This window comes from Benincasa hispida, chromosome 12 (assembly GCF_027475165.1).
Source record: "Benincasa hispida cultivar pf3 chromosome 12, pf3_genome.v1.1, whole genome shotgun sequence".
NCBI classification, from domain to species: domain Eukaryota; kingdom Viridiplantae; phylum Streptophyta; class Magnoliopsida; order Cucurbitales; family Cucurbitaceae; genus Benincasa; species Benincasa hispida.
In genome coordinates this window covers 7,963,774-7,981,324 of record NC_143489.1, presented here as the reverse complement: position 1 = coordinate 7,981,324, position 17,551 = coordinate 7,963,774, and the positions used below count along the sequence as shown (strand labels likewise).

Sequence of the window (17,551 nt, the reverse complement as noted above, 5' to 3'; positions counted from 1 at the left end):
ACAAACCTTTCATGCACGCCTGGTGCAACACTTGGCATTCAATCTTGTCTTTGTGCGCATGTCCACTAGCGCTTTCACCTGGTTGGTCAAGCTGACTAGTTACTCAACTAAAACAATTGTCTACTTACTCAACTGAAACAACTGGTTGTTTATTCAGATTCAACTTTGAGCTCGAATAACTCTTTTTCCATACCTCATTTTGGAACTTTCCTTCTAAAAACTTGTTTAAAAACGTCTTAGCTTGCTTACTTTAAAATTTGAGCTTGAAATTCTTCTTGGTTAGTCCAAAAATCTTCAATCTTAACACCTTGCTCTTAGTCATCTGAGAACTTGACCTTCTTGAGAAAATCTTCAAATTTCAATTCACTTCCTTAGGAATTTTCTTCCGGCAAGTGAACATCAACAGTGCTCATCAACATTCAAATGGGCTCTGAAAAATATTCTTTTGCATGAGTAGAATGGCTAAATCAAAAGTTTGAAGTGAAACTTCTTTTTATAGTAGAAGCTACATGCCTCAACTCACACTTTAGGTGCCAGCTAGCCCATTAAGTGGGTTTAATTTTCTAACCTCGATAGTTGGCTCACTTAGGTCGGTGATTAAGCTGAGAACTTCTACTAATCACCAACGCATGGCTCATCCTTCAAACACTCATCAATGCAAGGCTCACTCGGACGTACGTGCCACACTTAGCCAACACATGCTCTAGTGCCTCCTCATACTAACGCCTAGTCTCGTGGCCATCGCATGGCCTCATTTGCACGCAAGCCTTCACCCGACCACCACACATATATGCTGCCACAACGCCTAAGGAAATGTTATCCAATGGCACACATGTCCATGCCTTCTAACCTCAACATAAAGCTTGACCAACATATAGTCTTTTCTCACGTATAGTCTCATCCTCGACCATCACTTAGCCAGCACCTACTCCTTGCCTCAACGCAAGTCTTGTGCCCATACTAACCTCCATAAACGCACATGGCTACCACACACTTCTTTGATCAACAAGCCTTTAACGTATCAAGGCCTCAATGCAAGGTTAACACTTAGGCACATTCATTCTTTCTATTAGGCACACAAACATCTTCTTACCCGTGAGCCTTATGCTTTCAACACTTAGAATTATTTCTTCTTCTTTTTTCATTCTTAAGTCTTTTCCCTACAATAATAGTATTATCATAAGTTAATCATACTTAACATACTAATCAACATACTTATGTAAGGAAAATAGGGTTCGGGGTTTACAGTTTGCCTTCCAATTATGAAATTTCATCCTCAAAATTTGCTTCAAACCTATCAAATGAATAAATGAGGGTATCTGCTCCTCATTTACTCTTTGGTCTCCTAGATGGCTTCTTCAACTTCATGATTCTTACATAATACCTTTATTAAACGTATTGTTTTGTTTCTCAATACCTGCTCTTTTCTGTCAAGAATTTCCACTAGTTCTTCTTCATAAGTTAGATCTTCTTTTAACTATATCGGCTGCTCTAGTAGCAGGTGAGCATGATCTAGTATATACTTCCTCAAAATAGACACATGGAAGACATCGTAAATTCGAGACAATTCTATAGGTAAAGCTAACTTATATGTTGTTTGGCCAATACGATCCACTATCTCGTATGGGCCTATAAATCTCGGACTTCGATTTCATTTCCTACCAAACCTGAGTATTCCTTTCCAAGAAGATAATCTAAAAAATACTTGATCACCAATTCCAAATTCTAGTTCTCTTCTTCGCTTATCTGTATAACTCTTTTGCTTGTCTCAGGCTATCTTTAGACTTTCCCTAATCATCTTAACACTATTTGAAGTCTGCTTACTTTTTTTGGGCCTATTAGCTTTCTTTTTCCAACCTCATTCCAACACAAAAGTGTTTTACAGGGTCTTCCATATAGAGCTTCATATGGAGCCATTCCAATATTGGAATGATAGCTGATATTATACGTAAATTCTATCAATGAAAAATGTGTATCCCAACTTCCTTTAAATTGTAGTACGCATACTTTAACATATCTTCCAACATCATAATCATTCGCTTGGATTGACCATCTATCTGCAGATGAAAATCTGTATTAAAATGTAATTTAGTACCCCAAAGCTTTCTGTAGACTAGGCTAGAACTTCGAAGTAGACCTCGGATCTCAATCAGTTACTATCGATACTGGGGCTCATACTGACTTACTATCCTGTCAACATATAGCTTGACTAATCTGTGTAGGGTAAAAGTGATCTTTATTGGTAAAAACTTAACTATATTCGTCAACCTATCAACAGTTACCTAAATTCCATCATAATATGAAGGTGTCCTAGGCAAGCCAAATAAGAAATCCATCGTAATATGTTTCCACTTCCACTCTGGCACTGGAAGTGGATTAAGAAATCCTGCAGGTCTTTACCATTTAGGCTTTACCTGCTGGCAAATCAAACACTTATTAACAAATTCTTCTATCTCTCTTTTTATGCCAGGCCACAAGTAAGACTTCTTTAACATTTTATACATCTTTGCACTGCCTAGATGCATAGCGTAGGCTGAACTGTGAGCCTCCTCCAAAATGGCCTATTTCAATGCTAGGTCTTTGTGTACACATACCCTACCCTGCTTAAGTAAAACTCTGTCTGCTCTTAGCTCGTATTATATCCTCTGATTCTTACCTACCTTCTTAGCTATTCTTTGGAGATCATAATCTTCTAACTGTTCACGAAGAATATCATCAACTAAGGTAGTTCGTACATGGAATGAAGCTACCAAGCTTCTTGTTTGGCCGATTGCTAAAACAGCATCAACACTCTTTAATTCTTGCAACAATAAACCTCGCATAGCACAGAGAGTAGCTCTTACTGCTCTAGACTTCTTGCTTAGAGCATCAGCTACCACATTTGCTTTACTTAGATGGTACTCAATAATACAATCATAATCCTTGATCAGTTCCAACCATCTTTTTTGTCTCAAATTCAGCTCTTTATGGTAAATATATATATATATATATATATATATATATATATATATATATATATACTTTAAGCTCTTATGATTAATAAATATATGGCAACACTCACCAAACCGATAATGTTTCCATAGCTTCAGAGCTAATACTACAGGTGCTAATTCCAGATCATGAGTAGGATAATTACACGCATGTTTCTTTAACTGACAAGAAGCATAGGCTACTACTTTACCCTCCTGCATCAAAACACATCCTAACCCTTGCCTAGACGCATCACAATATATCTCAAATTCCTTACCTGGGATAGGAAGAGTAAGTATACGTGCAGACACTAGTCTTCGATTAAACTCCTGAAAACTATGTTCACATTCGAGCGACCATTCAAACTTCACCTTTTTTCTTGTCAGGTTAGTCAATGGGAGAGCTATCCTAGAAAAGCCTTCCATAAATCTCCTATAATAACCTGCTAATCCAAGGAAACTATGTACCTCAGATAACGTAGTAGGTCGTGCCCAGTTTACTATCGCTTCTGTCTTCTAGGGATCTGCACTAACTCCTGTTGCTGATACAACATGCCCCAGAAACAAAACATAATCTAGCAAGAAATCACATTTATTGAACTTTGCATATAGCTTCTTTTCTCATAACGTCTAAAGCACCGTCCTCAAATGTTGCTTTTTTCTGCTACCTGAAAATACTAAAATGTCATTAATAAGAAAAATTACAAAATGATCCAGATAGGGATTAAAGATCCTATTCATTAAGTCCATGAATACCGCAGGGGCATTTGCGAAATGAAACGACATTATTAAGAACTCATGATGCCCGTATCTGGTTCAAAAAGTAGTCTTAGGAACATCCGCCTCTTTCACCTTTAACAGATGATATCCTAATCTCAAATCTATCTTAGAGAACATTATGGCTCCCTTTATCTAATCGAAGAGATCATCAATACGAGGTAATGGATATTTGTTCCTGATCGTCACCTTATTCAGCTGTCTGTAATCTATACATAACCTGAGAGTGCCATTCTTCTTCTTTACAAACAAAATTGGCACTCCCCCAAGTGACACACTGGGTTTGATGTACCTTTTGTCCACTAACTCCTATAATTGCACCTTTAGCTCTTTCAACTCTGTTGGTGCCATCCTGTACGGAGCTTGTGAAATAGGGGTTGTACCTAGAATCAAATCAATAGTAAACTCAACTTCCCTATCAGGTGGCAACCTTGACAATTCCTCAATGAACACATCTTGAAACTCATGTACAATTGGCACGTCTTCTGGCTTTAACTTCTTATTCTGTGAAACTATTACATGTGCCAGGTAGGCAACATATCCTTTGCTTAACAACTTCCTAGCTTTAATTGCTGATATTAAACTGTTAAGAAGAAGTCTTTTGCCTCCTACAAATACTATCTCCTTTTTTCCTGCCTTCTAAACACTATCTTTCTTAAAAAAATCAATAGAGGCATAATATTTACTTAGAAAATCCATGCCTAAAATAACATCAAACTCAAGCAACTCTAAAGGAATCAGATCGACCAATAAACTTTGGTTTCAATTACTACCTCACAGTTCCTATAATATTCTCGCACTACTAGTACGTCTCCAACAGGTGTAGAAATAGACAACTCATCAGGCATGCTCTTAAACATTCTATCTATATACAATACAAACATGTCGGAAATGAATGAATGAGTAGCACCAGGATCTAATAATACATAAACAGACTAGTTACATAGAGTTACTTTACCAGTTACAACATCTGGCGCCTCCTTCGCCTCCTAATGGGTTACTGTATATACTCTACCCTGTTGCTACGATCGTCTTGCTATTCCTTCTACTTGGCCCCACTGAACCCTTACCTTTAGCTCCAGTTTCCTTCGGTTAATCTACTGTCTGAGAAATCATCTTTTTTTCTACCTAAGCCTTTTGAATTAACTAAGGACAATCCTTCTTGAAATGACCTATCATCCACACTGATAATATACATTTCTTCCGTTGTATGCTTACCATAGTTCGCATATGGGGGTTTCCTAGTGGTACTAGCTATAGACTTGCTAGTACGTACCATCATAGATCTACCAGCTGAAACAGCTGGTTGTCTAGTTCTCTTCTTACCCTATCTCTACTAACTCGTAGATCCTTGATCTCTCATAACGAACTATCCAGGGAATCGAGGTTTAAAACTCTTACCTCCCGATTCTTCTAGAACTCTTTACTGTTCTTTGCCAACGAAGCTCCTCTCAATTATGAGATGCTTCTACTAATAGAGTAAAGTCTATCTAGTTAGTAGTAGAGGTAACTGGTGTACGAATCTCTTTCCTCAAATCTTCTACAGCTATCCTTCTCTTTTGCTATGATCGAAAAAGCATACTGAGACAGCTCAGTAAACTTCTGCTCATAATCAGCGACCGTTATTAATCCCTGAGCTAACCAGAGGAACTCATCTCTCTTAGCTTCCCTAAAGGAGCTGGGGTAATACTTCTCCTCAAAAGCTTTTCTAAACTCTGGCCATGACATAGCCTCAGATCCATTTCTTCTGGTGTCTACAATCTTCCACCATTTCTCAACTTCTTTCTATAATAAAAGCACTACTAACTCGACCTTTCAGTCATTAGGACATCGCATCACATTGAAACATTTCTCTATCAGGTCAAGCCAGACCTCAACCTCCGTTAGATCAGTTGCACCTACAAACGTCATTGCACCTAAGGCCTTTAGTCTTTCGATGCCATACTTTTTCTCTGGATCCACCTGTACGGACCCTACACTGGTTGAGCCTTTGGGTGATCCTATTAAACTCTATCCTCCAGTTGAGGATTTACTCCTACCTACAGGGTACTCGACTCACCCTCTAAAGTCGTTTCTTACACTACTGGATTTTTTTCATTCATCTTAGTTGGATCTGGATCCCTCGAACCTAGGGATCTCTAATGGTAGGCTTAAGATCCCCGTCTACTGTCTGCTTGCTCCGCCTGCCACTTATTCTCGGCATCTTTACCTAATTATGGAATACACATGATAGGGACTCACTATATGATTATGGACTAATGCATCAACTCTCTCTCAACATCGTATGCTCTGATACCAACTTGTCACACCCTCTCCCTGATTCCCCTTTTAATCAAGAAGTGAGTGTAATGGCAGCAATTACCATTCATTTCATGGCACTTACTACACATCTGGATTACCTTAACATGCCTAAAAAACCCTAGATGCAAGAAATCACTGCATATAATTCTTAACATGGCTTTATAAAATAATCTGTATAACCAAGGTTCAGCACACACACTGTAAACATAACATAATTACAGACACCAAAACCTAGTGGGTACCAAAACTCTTTATAAGTCCCTAAACATGCAAACATTTCTAAGATAAACACTTAAACTTTTCTTCTGTCTATAGGTTTTAACTCGAGTTCTTAATGGCAGAGCAGTAGGGCAGCTAATCTCTGGGGAGATGACCACTACCTGATGAAAAGAAAACATTTGAAAGAATGAGCTACTAGCCTAGTGAGTGACCATACAAAACATATGTACTAAAAACTACTAAGCAAACTCATACTTAAAACTTTTAAATATGAAACTGTTAAGTGTTGGGGGGTTGGTGCCCTAAATCTCGTAGCTTAAACATGTATGTTTTATCGGGACGATGCCGAGATTAAGTAGGGGGGAGTGTTGCAATCCAACAAGAATGAAAGTGGATTGTACCCCCAAGTTTGTCATCGGGGGAGGATTTCATGGTCATGCTTGTCTAGGGCATGTTGCCTATGGCCACATGTCCGCCGCCACCCCTTTTTTACCATGCTTTCATTCTATGTATTTCCTTTTGCTAGGTAGTGTACTTTCTATGTATTTTTCTTCGTGTGTGACCACTTGCCCATTTTTATATGCAAGGGTGGCGGATGTGTTTTTATTCAGAATGCACTATATGGGGGTAAGACTAATTATCATATCCTCAGACTAGTGAGTTGTATGCTATAAACTCGTGTTGTTTCTTATTGCTTTCTTGTTGTACGACTAATGTTCATTACTTAATCATGCTTTCAAACGTTTATGAAAACCTTTTCCTCTAAACCCGTTTTCTAAAACCTTTGCTTAAGAACGTAGGTGAAGGTATGAGAAACACTCATGTGCCTTCAGCTATTCGAATTTGGATTGGCTAACTTGTTCGAGGGCGAGAACAAGTGCCACACAATTACCTCGAGACTCTTTTGAGGATGCGATTGTGATAGTTGTTATTGTTGGGGTTGATGCCCTAAATCTCGTAGGGTCCTACAGATTGTAAATATTGTACGAACAAACTTATATGTGATTAATAATATTTGATATTTTATTCACTTTGTCTTTTAAATATGTGATATTTGAGTTGCATTAACCACAAACCAATAAACTAACATCCAAGGTTATCTTGTAGCTTAAACATTATGTAGAGACATACGGGTGAATTATGTTTAAGTGATAACCTAAATAGTCTATAATAGATAGATAAAGCTGGATACCTTATTCTGGTGACACTACGAGTATGGTCCTCTTTGTAGATGTTACAATTGTTGTAAAGTGCTACAAATAATCTGATCATAATCATTCATGTGGAAACATGTGAGTGGAGATATTCTATACAAAGGAGTTTATATAAGACCGAACCACGAAATGTTTAGTCTCATTATATAATGTCGTTCATAATAAAGGCTTCTATTTCACTAGGATGATCATAGGTAACATGACCTGAATCCTGAGTGAGTTGTGAACTCCTGCCTATGAAGGCAGTTCTTTGATTTGTATGAGTTGAGTGGCCAGATCATTGACTCAATAAGCCTACCATTTTGAGGAGTATGGTTGGGGAGCTGGGAACACAGTTACACAAGAAGGAATTCACTCCTTCCCCAACATCGGGGTAAGTAGATAAATTGCTCCTTTAAGGACTGATTCCTAGGCTTGAACAATGTGCCGCCACACCCTCTCCTGGTCCGAGAGGGGTTTGGTCATAGTTGGACTATGATTTATTATTCTTTAGAGGGATCAGTGGTACTTAAAGAGTTAAATATAACTATAGAGGCAAAATGGTAATTTTGATTCAGTTGTACTTACGAGCAATTTGTGAAGGGTCATCGTACTGTTCATTGGTTATATCCAATGGACACAGAAATATATCTATAGTATGAAGAGTGTAGTTGTCGGTCTTTAATGGAGCGTCTGACAATTAACGAATGGTGGATAATTTAATTAAAGGAGTTTAATTAATTATTCATGTACCGTTGGAGCTTCAAGCTATAGGTCCATGAGATTTCCTCTATAGTTAAATAGGAATTAGTAAGAATCAGTTTTTGGATTAATTTGAAATGTTCAAATTAATTGAGCGAATTAATTATATATGATATAATTAATTTATTTTATTTTTAATTATATTTGATATAATTACTATAATGTATTAGATATATTATAATATATAAAATATAATTTAGAGGAAATAAATATTTGAATATGATTCAAATATTAATTATATGAATTGGATTCATATAATTTCCTATAAATGAGATTTATATTAAAAGCCATTGACAAGAGAGTATTGAAACTTTAGGTTATATTGTATTTAATGCAATATAGAAACTATAGGTTATATGTTTTATTTGATATAACATATAGTTTTAATATATATTATATGATAAGGTAGTTATCACATATATATATATTAAATGTTTTATTAAATAAATAAATAAATTTAATTTGATTTATTAAAACTATTTTTGGGAGGGAGTTGTAACTTCCTCCCCTTCTTTTGCTCTCTCAGACGTGTGAGTGGGGTGGTTCCTCATTCTGTGCAGTGTGTGAAAACTGAAAATAGAGATATTCTCTCAAGATACAGAAATGTTCGATCATCTTCCTCCTTCTCTCTTCTCCATCAAACTTCTTCAACCAAAATAGTCAGAGCCCACAAACTCCTAGGTTCTCATCCCTTAGAATATAGAGGAAATTTCATGGTGGTGTTCGTCGGTTCGAGGGATTCAATTGAAGAATTATTCTTCAAAGGTATGGATTTTGAACCCTAATTTTATTTTTATATATTTTGTTTCAAGCATGCTGTAAATTTTTTAATTAAATGCATATGGTTTTTGTATTGTTTCTGTAAAATTTTATTCTGTAAATTTTTGCGATTTGGGTCCAATCCTCACTCTCGCTCAAGGACCTTTAACAGGGTTCCATCACTAAAAAACATTAAATAACATAATCCTTAGTTGAGAGAGAACCTTTTTGTTCAATCCCTCAATGACAAACCTGTCATCCACGTAAGTAGATTGAAATCTTATCACCCCGATCATGTCGATGAGTGATGTAGGGTGGTGACCCATCTATCTGCCACGCCAAAGGGAACGACAGAGGAAGAAGTCAATGAGAGACTTGATGGAAGAAGCGACAGAATTGGAAGACAAGGACCAGGTTTGGAAGAGTTCCTGGAGAAGTGGAAAAACTTCCAAGATAGAAAAGTTCGATGGGAGCGCGCAGAAGACCTCAAGGCAATTTCTCAACAATTTGCTGAGTTCGAGCAAAGTCGATTGACAAGGACGTCAACCAATTGAGTGGAAGAGAATGTCACGGCCATACTTGTCCAGGACGTGTTGCCCATTGTCGCATGTCTACCTTCATCTCTTTTTTACCATGCTTTCATCCTATGTATTTCCTTTTGCTAGGTAGTTTACTTTCTATGTACTTTTCTTAGTGTGTGACCACTTGCCCATTTCCATATGCAAGGGTGGCAGATGTGTTTTTGTTCAAAATGCACTATATAGGGGTAAGACTAATTATCATATCCTCATACCAATGAATTGTATTGTTAGATCGATATGACAACCCTAGAGGGGGTGAATAGGGTTTAATTAAACTTTTTTTTTTTTCTAAATTAACCCAATTAAACTAATTATACACTTTTTATAAATAATAAGAAAAATTCAAATTATGCAACAAATAAGATGACAAAAAATGTGATAATTTAATTCTATCAAATTTTAGCAAATAAATAAGAAAAAACTAAAACATACAATAAATTGTTTAAATTAAAATAAAAAGGAAAGAGTTAGAGAAGAAGATACCGTAATTTTTATAGTGGTTCGGTCAAACTCGACCTACTTCACTCCCCAAGCGCCTATTAGGAATTTGAATAAAATCTTTCCGACTCTTTCCACGGATTAGAGCCCAACTGTTACACCACTACTCCTTTTACGGTTTCAAGAGTAAACCCGATCCTTTCCATTGTTTAGGATCAAACCGTTACAAATGTTGGAATTTTTTAAGAACATAATACAACTCTCATTAGAGTGGATTTACAAGTTTAAGCACTCAACAAGTTTATCCTCACAATACAATAACACTCTCTCAAGAATAAGATGAAAAGAAAAATTGGGAACTTAGAGAGAGCAACAATGGAACTTTTGAGTTTTGAAGGATTATGAAATGTAAAATTTGTTGGTTTAAAAATTGGAGAGGAAGATGGTTTATATAGAGATGGAAAAATTTTTAGAAACCACAATTAATTTGGATCATTGAACTTTGGAAAAGAAAAATCAATGGTGGAGATTTTAAACTAAACTAGTTGTTAGATACAAACAAAATATAATATTAAATTCTTTTTCTTTTGAAATTCATTTTCTTTTTAAATTAATCCAACATACCATGTGTCAAAAACTAGTCGTTAGACACAAACATAAAATAATATTAAATTCATTTTCCTTTTAATTCATTTTCTTTTTAAATTCATTCTCTTTAAAGTCAATCCAAAAATAAAAAACATATCATGTGTAAACAACTAGCTGTTAGACACAAACACAAAATAATATTAAATTTATTTTTCTTTTTAATTTATTTTTAATTTCAATTTTTTTTATTTTAAATCAATTCAAATCAAAAGTCTATCATATGTTAATCTCTTAATGATCCACCATTCAACCAATATGCTGCCACATGTCTACATGCAAATGGTCTGGTTATGCCACGTCATCCATCACGTTATTTTCTCCCTAGACTTGTTTCGGTCATATTGTCTTCGTTTTAGCTCCGATTTGAGTGATTTAAGAGGTGTTGAAATCGTTGTTCTGAGCTCTACGTTATGGACATATTAAAACACTAAGATTTTCAGTAATTAAAAATTGAGTTTGTTATCATCAAAACATTGATTAATTAATTAATTAAAATTAATTAATTTGAGATTAAAGGCCAAAAAGCCAACAATCTCCCCTTTTTTTATGATGACAAACCATTTAAGAAAAATAGTTTGAAATACATGTAAACCATATGTAGCACATAATAAAATTCAACATATCACCATAAAGATCATTCTTGAAATTCACTCACAAAAAATAAATTCTCCCCCTAATTGATACAATCAAAACAAATTTATAGTATATTTTTCTTAAACTTCTCCCCCTTTAGAATCATAAAAAAGAATAATTAAGAAAAATTAGAATTACATAAATGTTTCCCTTAAAAACATGAACATAAATTTAGCACAACTCCCCCCTAAGAATATTAACACATGCTTTTCATATCTCCCCCTATCAAAATGTCTTCTAAAAGATTTAACAAGTAAAATTATAAAATCAAGAGGCATCACAACGAATAATACCGAGCTCAAGCCTATTTTTGCAAAAGTTTTCTTCATTCAAAGGTTTGGTAAAAATATCTACTAATTGATTATTAGAGCCTACAAATTCAAGAATAATATTATCATTTTGCACATGCTCTCTAATAAGGTGATGTCTAATATCAATATGCTTAGTCCTAGAATGATGTATAGGATTTTTAGTCAAATTAATAGCACTAGTATTATCACAAAATATAGGCACATTATCAAACTTTAATCCAAAATCACAAAGAGTTTGTTTCATCCAAAGAATTTGAGCACAACATCTAGCAACTGTAATATATTTCGCTTCAGTAGTGGATAAGGCAACCGAATTTTGCTTTTTACTAAACCAAGAAACTAAGGAACTACCAAGAAATTGACAAGTCCCACTAGTACTCTTACGGTCAAGTAAACTACCCGCAAAATCCGCATCGGAATATCCTATCAAATTAAATTCAACATTTCTAGGATACCATAAGCCTAAATCAATAGTACCAAGCAAATATATAAAAATTCTTTTAACGGCATGTAAATGTGATTCCTTAGGACAAGATTGAAATCTAGCACAAAGACATACACTAAACATAATATCGGGTCTACTGGCGGTTAAATAAAGTAAAGATCCAATCATACCTCTATAAGTTTTTATATCCACACACTTACCTTTTTCATCCTTGTCAAGCTTAGTAGATGTGCTCATAGGAGTTTTTGCAGTTTTACCTTCATTGAATTTGAACCTTTTGAGCAAATCCCTTGTGTATTTTTCTTGACTTATGAAAATACCATCCTTGAGTTGTTTGATTTGGAGTCCAAGGAAGAAACTAAGTTCTTCCATCATACTCATCTCAAATTCACTATGCATACACTTAGAAAATTCTTCACACAAAGATGGATTAGTAGAACCAAAAATAATATCATCCACATATATTTGTACTAAAAGCATATCATTTTCTTTAGTCTTAATAAAAAGAGTAGTATCAATTTTACCCATTTTAAATCCACTCTCAAGCAAAAAATTACTAAGTCTATCCTACCAAGCTCTTGGAGCTTGTTTTAAGCCATAAAGAGTCTTTTTCAACTTATAGACATGATTAGGAAAATCAAAACTTTCAAACCCCGGAGGTTGTTCTACATAACTTTCTCCATGATATAACCATTTAAAAATGCACTTTTCACATCCATTTGATGCAAAATGAAATTCTTATAAAAAGTAAAAGCAAGCAACATTCTAATAGCTTCTAATCTAGCAACGGGTGCAAAAGTTTCTTCATAATCTATTCCTTCCTCTTGACAATAACCTTGAGTTACAAGTCTAGCTTTATTTCTAATGATATTTCCATTTTCATCCATTTTATTTCTAAAGACCCATTTAGTTCCAATTATAAAAGCATGAGAGGGCCTAGGGACTAACTCCCAAACTTTATTCCTTTCAAATTGATTTAATTCTTCTTGCATAGCTAAAATCCAAAATTCATCATCTTCGGCATCTTTAAAACTTTTTTGTTCAATTTGAGAAACAAAAGCAAGATTATTAAACATATTAAGAGAGGAACGAGTTTTCACACCTTGTTCCGGATCATCAAGAATTAATTCTTTGGGATGGTAAGGAGCATACCTCCACTCTTTAGGCATGGATGAAGAACCAACTTCGTTCTTTTCAATTAAGCTCACCTCTTGCTTACTTGAAACAATTTCCTTGCCTTTGTCACTAACAAGTAAATCTCCAAACTTTCCTTCTAAAACATCACTATAAATAAGCTCATTAGAAATAGCATTGCAAGATTCATCAAATACTACATGCATAGATTCCTCAATTACTAAAGTTCTTTTATTGAAAACTCTATAAGCTTTACTAGTAAAGGAATATCCAAGGAAAATACCAACATCCGTCTTAGCATCAAATTTTCCAAGTTTTTCTTTATTATTCAAAATAAAACATTTGCAATCAAAAACTTTGAAATACCAAATATTTGGAATTTTGTTATGCCAAAGTTCATAAGGAGTTTTATCCAAAGAATGTCTAATTAAACTTTTTTTTCTAAATTAATCCAATTAAACTAATTAATACACTTTTTATAAATAATAAAAAAAATTCAAATTATGCAACAAATAAGATGACAAAAAATGTGATAATTTAATTCTATTAAATTTTAGTAAATAAATAAGAAAAAACTAAAACATACAATAAATTGCTTAAATTAAAATAAAAAGAAAAGAGTTAAGGAAGAAGACACCGTAATTTTTATAGTGGTTCGGTCAAACTCGGCCTACTCCACTCCCCAAGCGCCTATTGGGAATTTGAATAAAATCTTTTCGACTCTTTCCATGGATTAGAGCCCAACCGTTACACCACCGCTCCTTTTACGGTTTCAAGAGCAAACCCGGTCTTTTCCACGGCTTAGAATCAAACCGTTACAAATGTTGGAATTTTTGAAGAACACAATACAACTCTCACTAGAGTGGATTTACAAGTTTAAGCACTCAACAAGTTTATCCTCACAATACAATAACACTCTCTCAAGAATAAGATGAAAAGAAAAATTGGGAACTTAGAGAGAGCAACAATGGAACTTTTGAGTTTTGGAGGATTATGAAATGTAAAATTTGTTGGTTTAAAAATTGGAGGAGAAGATGGTTTATATAGAGATGGAAAAATTTTTAGAAACCACAATTAATTTTGATCATTAGATTTTGGAAAAGAAAAATCAATGGTGAAGATTTTAAACTAAACTAGTCGTTAGATACAAACAAAATATAATATTAAATTCTTTTTCTTTTTAAAATTAATCCAAAAAATAAAAAAACATACCATGTGTCAAAAACTAGCCATTAGACACAAACATAAAATAATATTAAATTCATTTTTCTTTTAATTCATTTTCTTTTTAAATTCATTCTCTTAAAAGCCAATCCAAAAATAAAAAAACATATCATGTGTAAAAAACTAAACGTTAGACACAAACATAAAATAATATTAAATTTATTTTTCTTTTAAAATTCTTTTTAATTTCAATTTTTTATTTTAAATCAATTCAAAAATCAAAAGTCTATCATATGTTAATCTCTTAATGATCCACCATTCAACTAATATACTGCCACATGTCTACATGCAAATGGTCTCGTTATGTCACGTCATCCACCACAGTATTTTCTCCATAGACTTTTTTCGGTCATATCGTCTTTGTTTTAGCTTCGATTTGGGTGATTCAAGAGGTGTTGGAATCGTTGTTCCGAGCTCTACGCTATGGACATATTAAAACACTAAGATTTTCAGTAATTAAAAATTGAGTTTGTTATCATCAAAACATTGATTAATTAATTAATTAAAATTAATTAATTTGATTAAGGGCCAAAAAGCCAACATGTATGCTATAAAGTCATGTTGTTGCTTATTACTTTCTGGCTGTATGACTAATGTTCATTGTTTAATCATGCTTTCAAACGTTTGCGAAAACTTTTTCCTCTAAACCCATTTTCTAAAACCTTTTCTCAAGAACATGATGGAGGTTGTGAGAAACACCATTATGCTATCGGTTATTCGAATTTAGATTGGCTGACTTATTCAAGGGCGAGAACAAGTGTCGCACAATCGCCTTGAGACTCTTTCAAAGGTGCGATTGTGACACGTGCAACCACTGCCAGATTGTCAGTGATATCAGCTAGGCCAATATCCATGGAGGATGCTCTTTTCTTCTTCTTCTTCTTTTTTTTTTTTTTTTTTTTTTTTTTTTGTCCTAACTCACCTCCTCTCCCATCAGACAAATATTTACGTTTAGAAATCTTGTATGAGCTTGTGTTAGTTTGGAATATCTGAAATAGATCTTGATTTTTTTGCCCATGATTTCAGGTCTTTGATTGGAATGATTGAATTCTCCTCCAAGATAAGGATCACTTTCGTATGATGATTTGTTTTTCTATTGGAGCTTGGTGTAGGTTCAACTACCTCGATCATTAGGTTATTGGAATGTTCTTTAGGTAAAAAAGAGGTATCAATTATAAAATTTTGATTATTTAGGAGGTTGCCTATTTCCTTTTGGATTTCATTCACATGGGGTTGATTCAAGTTTATGTCTTTATGTGATGATTGGGTTCTGGGCTTAGATCCGTAGGTTGTTTCCTTAGTTATTGGCTGAATTGATTCGGGAACAGTTTTATTTAATCTTGGTGAGGCACTTATTAGATTCTTCTTTGGAGGGGGAGTCTTCCCGCTAGTTGATCTTGATGAGTTCAGGTATTTTTGCCAATGCCCGAATTGATGTGATTTGGTGTTTAAATCTGTTTTAATTGAGGGTTTTTCCTTACAAGCACTTATTATATTATCCAGTCGTCCACATTGATAACAAAGCTCCGGGAGCCTCTCATAATGGATGGGGATCCATTTGTCTCTTTCTTCCTCAGATAGTCGAACTTTAATCCCTCTACGCAGCGGGTTGGAAATATCCATGAGTATCTTCAACCTTAGAGAGTTGCCCTAACAAAAGTCATCCTGGTCACATTCTACTTCGAGACAGGTACCCAACGCATTCCCTATTTTCCCTGCCATAATTTGATTTTGCAAACTGAATGGTAGATCCAAAATGCTACTTTATTGAATTTTAACTCATAAGGTTTGAGGTTAGGTCCCGGCTCTTCTAAGACCAAGATTTGGTTGTCGAACAGCCAAGGGTCCGCATTCATAACCCATTGCTTGTCCAAGAAGTTTTCGAAAATAAACAAGATGATATGTTTTCCAATTGTCTTGATGTTGATGTCGTTTTCCATTCCCCAGGCCTTGAAGAAAGCATTCCTAGTGGAGTTTCTAGATAAAGCTCTTTTAAGATAAGAGCTTTCCCACAACGTAGTGATCTAGTCGGGTGTTGATGTCACTTAGAATGCCAAGATCCAGGGGAATTGAAACTAGCTCCTCATCTCCTGACAAGCTAAGAAGCTCTAATTCTGAAGCAATGTCCTCGTTCATTTTCTGCACTAATGGCGATCTTGATTACCTGAAGATGTTGTTTCCAAGCCTTCACAAGGGAACCTGGAAGAAAAGACTTTGGAACAAGACGTACTCAAGAGAATCTTGGAGGAATCTTGATTTGATCAAGAACCTATCAAAAGGAAGAAGTTAGGATAAGGAGAAAAAGATAGAGAAAGACGTGAAAAAAATTTAATTTTCTTTTTTTGATAATATAAGAATTTTGGCATGTACTCATTTTCTCCTAGTCAAGGTTCAAATCTCATACTCTATGTTTGTTTGTACTAAAAAAAATTAACCAAACATTGGATATGATAGGTCAAAAGCCCCGTCTCGATCAAACATAGTCATAAATCGACTAGCCAATTGGTTTGGCCAATTACGATCGATCGACTAGGTTTGTGTGAAAAATGAGTAAATGCAACCAAAAACATTAGAAATTTCCCCCCTAAAATGTGCCCATTTTACAGGTGATAACCTTGAGAACACAGGTGGATTATTTTAAAGAAATGGAAAGGAGTTTGAGAAACAAACTTGGAACTTCACAATCAAAGAAATTATTGTCAACAACTGTTTATTTAATTGCTATTGGAAGCAATGACTATGCTGCTTTTGATCCACGATCCAATTCACTTTATCAATCTTACACAACACAACAATATGTAAGATATAGTCTTTGGAAACATGACTGGTTTCATCAAAGTAAACACATCAAAATTAAATTCATCTTGCTTTCATTTTGTTCTATATCTTTGATTTGGGTGCTTTTAATTTAATTACTTGTAGGAAATTTACAAAGAGGAGAAAGTAAATTTTCAGTGCTAAATATTGGGTCTTGATGAAAAGTAAAAAGAGAAGGAAGAAGAAAAGCACACATAGGTATACGTAGAAAACCCTAATACAGGGAGAAAAAAACCATGATACAGAGTTTTCTTTTATAATTTTGATACTAAAGATACACAGAGACTACATGTTTAAATAGAAAAAAGGGAAACCCTAAGGTATGGTGAAAAGATAAAAC

At 34.6% G+C, this 17,551-nt stretch overlaps 1 protein-coding gene and 1 long non-coding RNA gene across 2 annotated transcripts; one reads left to right on the top strand and one right to left on the bottom strand.

Annotated features, from left to right (window-relative positions):
• Positions 1 to 1,958: 1,958 nt before the first annotated feature.
• On the bottom strand, positions 1,959 to 5,657 carry LOC150031743 (uncharacterized). Its single transcript, XM_090308264.1, has 6 exons — positions 5,619 to 5,657; positions 5,291 to 5,531; positions 4,520 to 4,662; positions 4,068 to 4,385; positions 2,661 to 2,921; positions 1,959 to 2,057 (listed from the first exon to the last, which is right to left on the bottom strand). Exons 1-6 carry the CDS (start codon positions 5,655 to 5,657, stop codon positions 1,959 to 1,961), a joined length of 1,101 nt encoding a protein of 366 aa, XP_090164390.1.
• A 9,695-nt stretch (positions 5,658 to 15,352) lies between these two features.
• LOC150031742 (uncharacterized) lies at positions 15,353 to 16,767 on the top strand. The gene is made up of 3 exons (XR_016525546.1): positions 15,353 to 15,804; positions 15,898 to 16,084; positions 16,342 to 16,767. It is a non-coding gene; the product is annotated as an uncharacterized LOC150031742 (long non-coding RNA).
• The last annotated feature ends 784 nt before the right edge of the window (positions 16,768 to 17,551 follow it).

What these genes read in the sequence shown, in the direction of transcription:
- LOC150031743 (XM_090308264.1), bottom strand. Translation starts at nt 5,657, where the DNA reads ATGACGTTTGTAGGTGCAACTGATCTAACGGAGGTTGAG. An exon ending in AATATTATAGGAACTGTGAG is followed by an intron (nt 4,386 to 4,519) that starts GTAGTAATTGAA and finishes GATAGTGTTTAG; the next exon opens with AAGGCAGGAAAAAAGGAGAT. An exon ending in TCCAAAGAATAGCTAAGAAG is followed by an intron (nt 2,058 to 2,660) that starts GTAGGTAAGAAT and finishes TTTCATCTGCAG; the next exon opens with ATAGATGGTCAATCCAAGCG.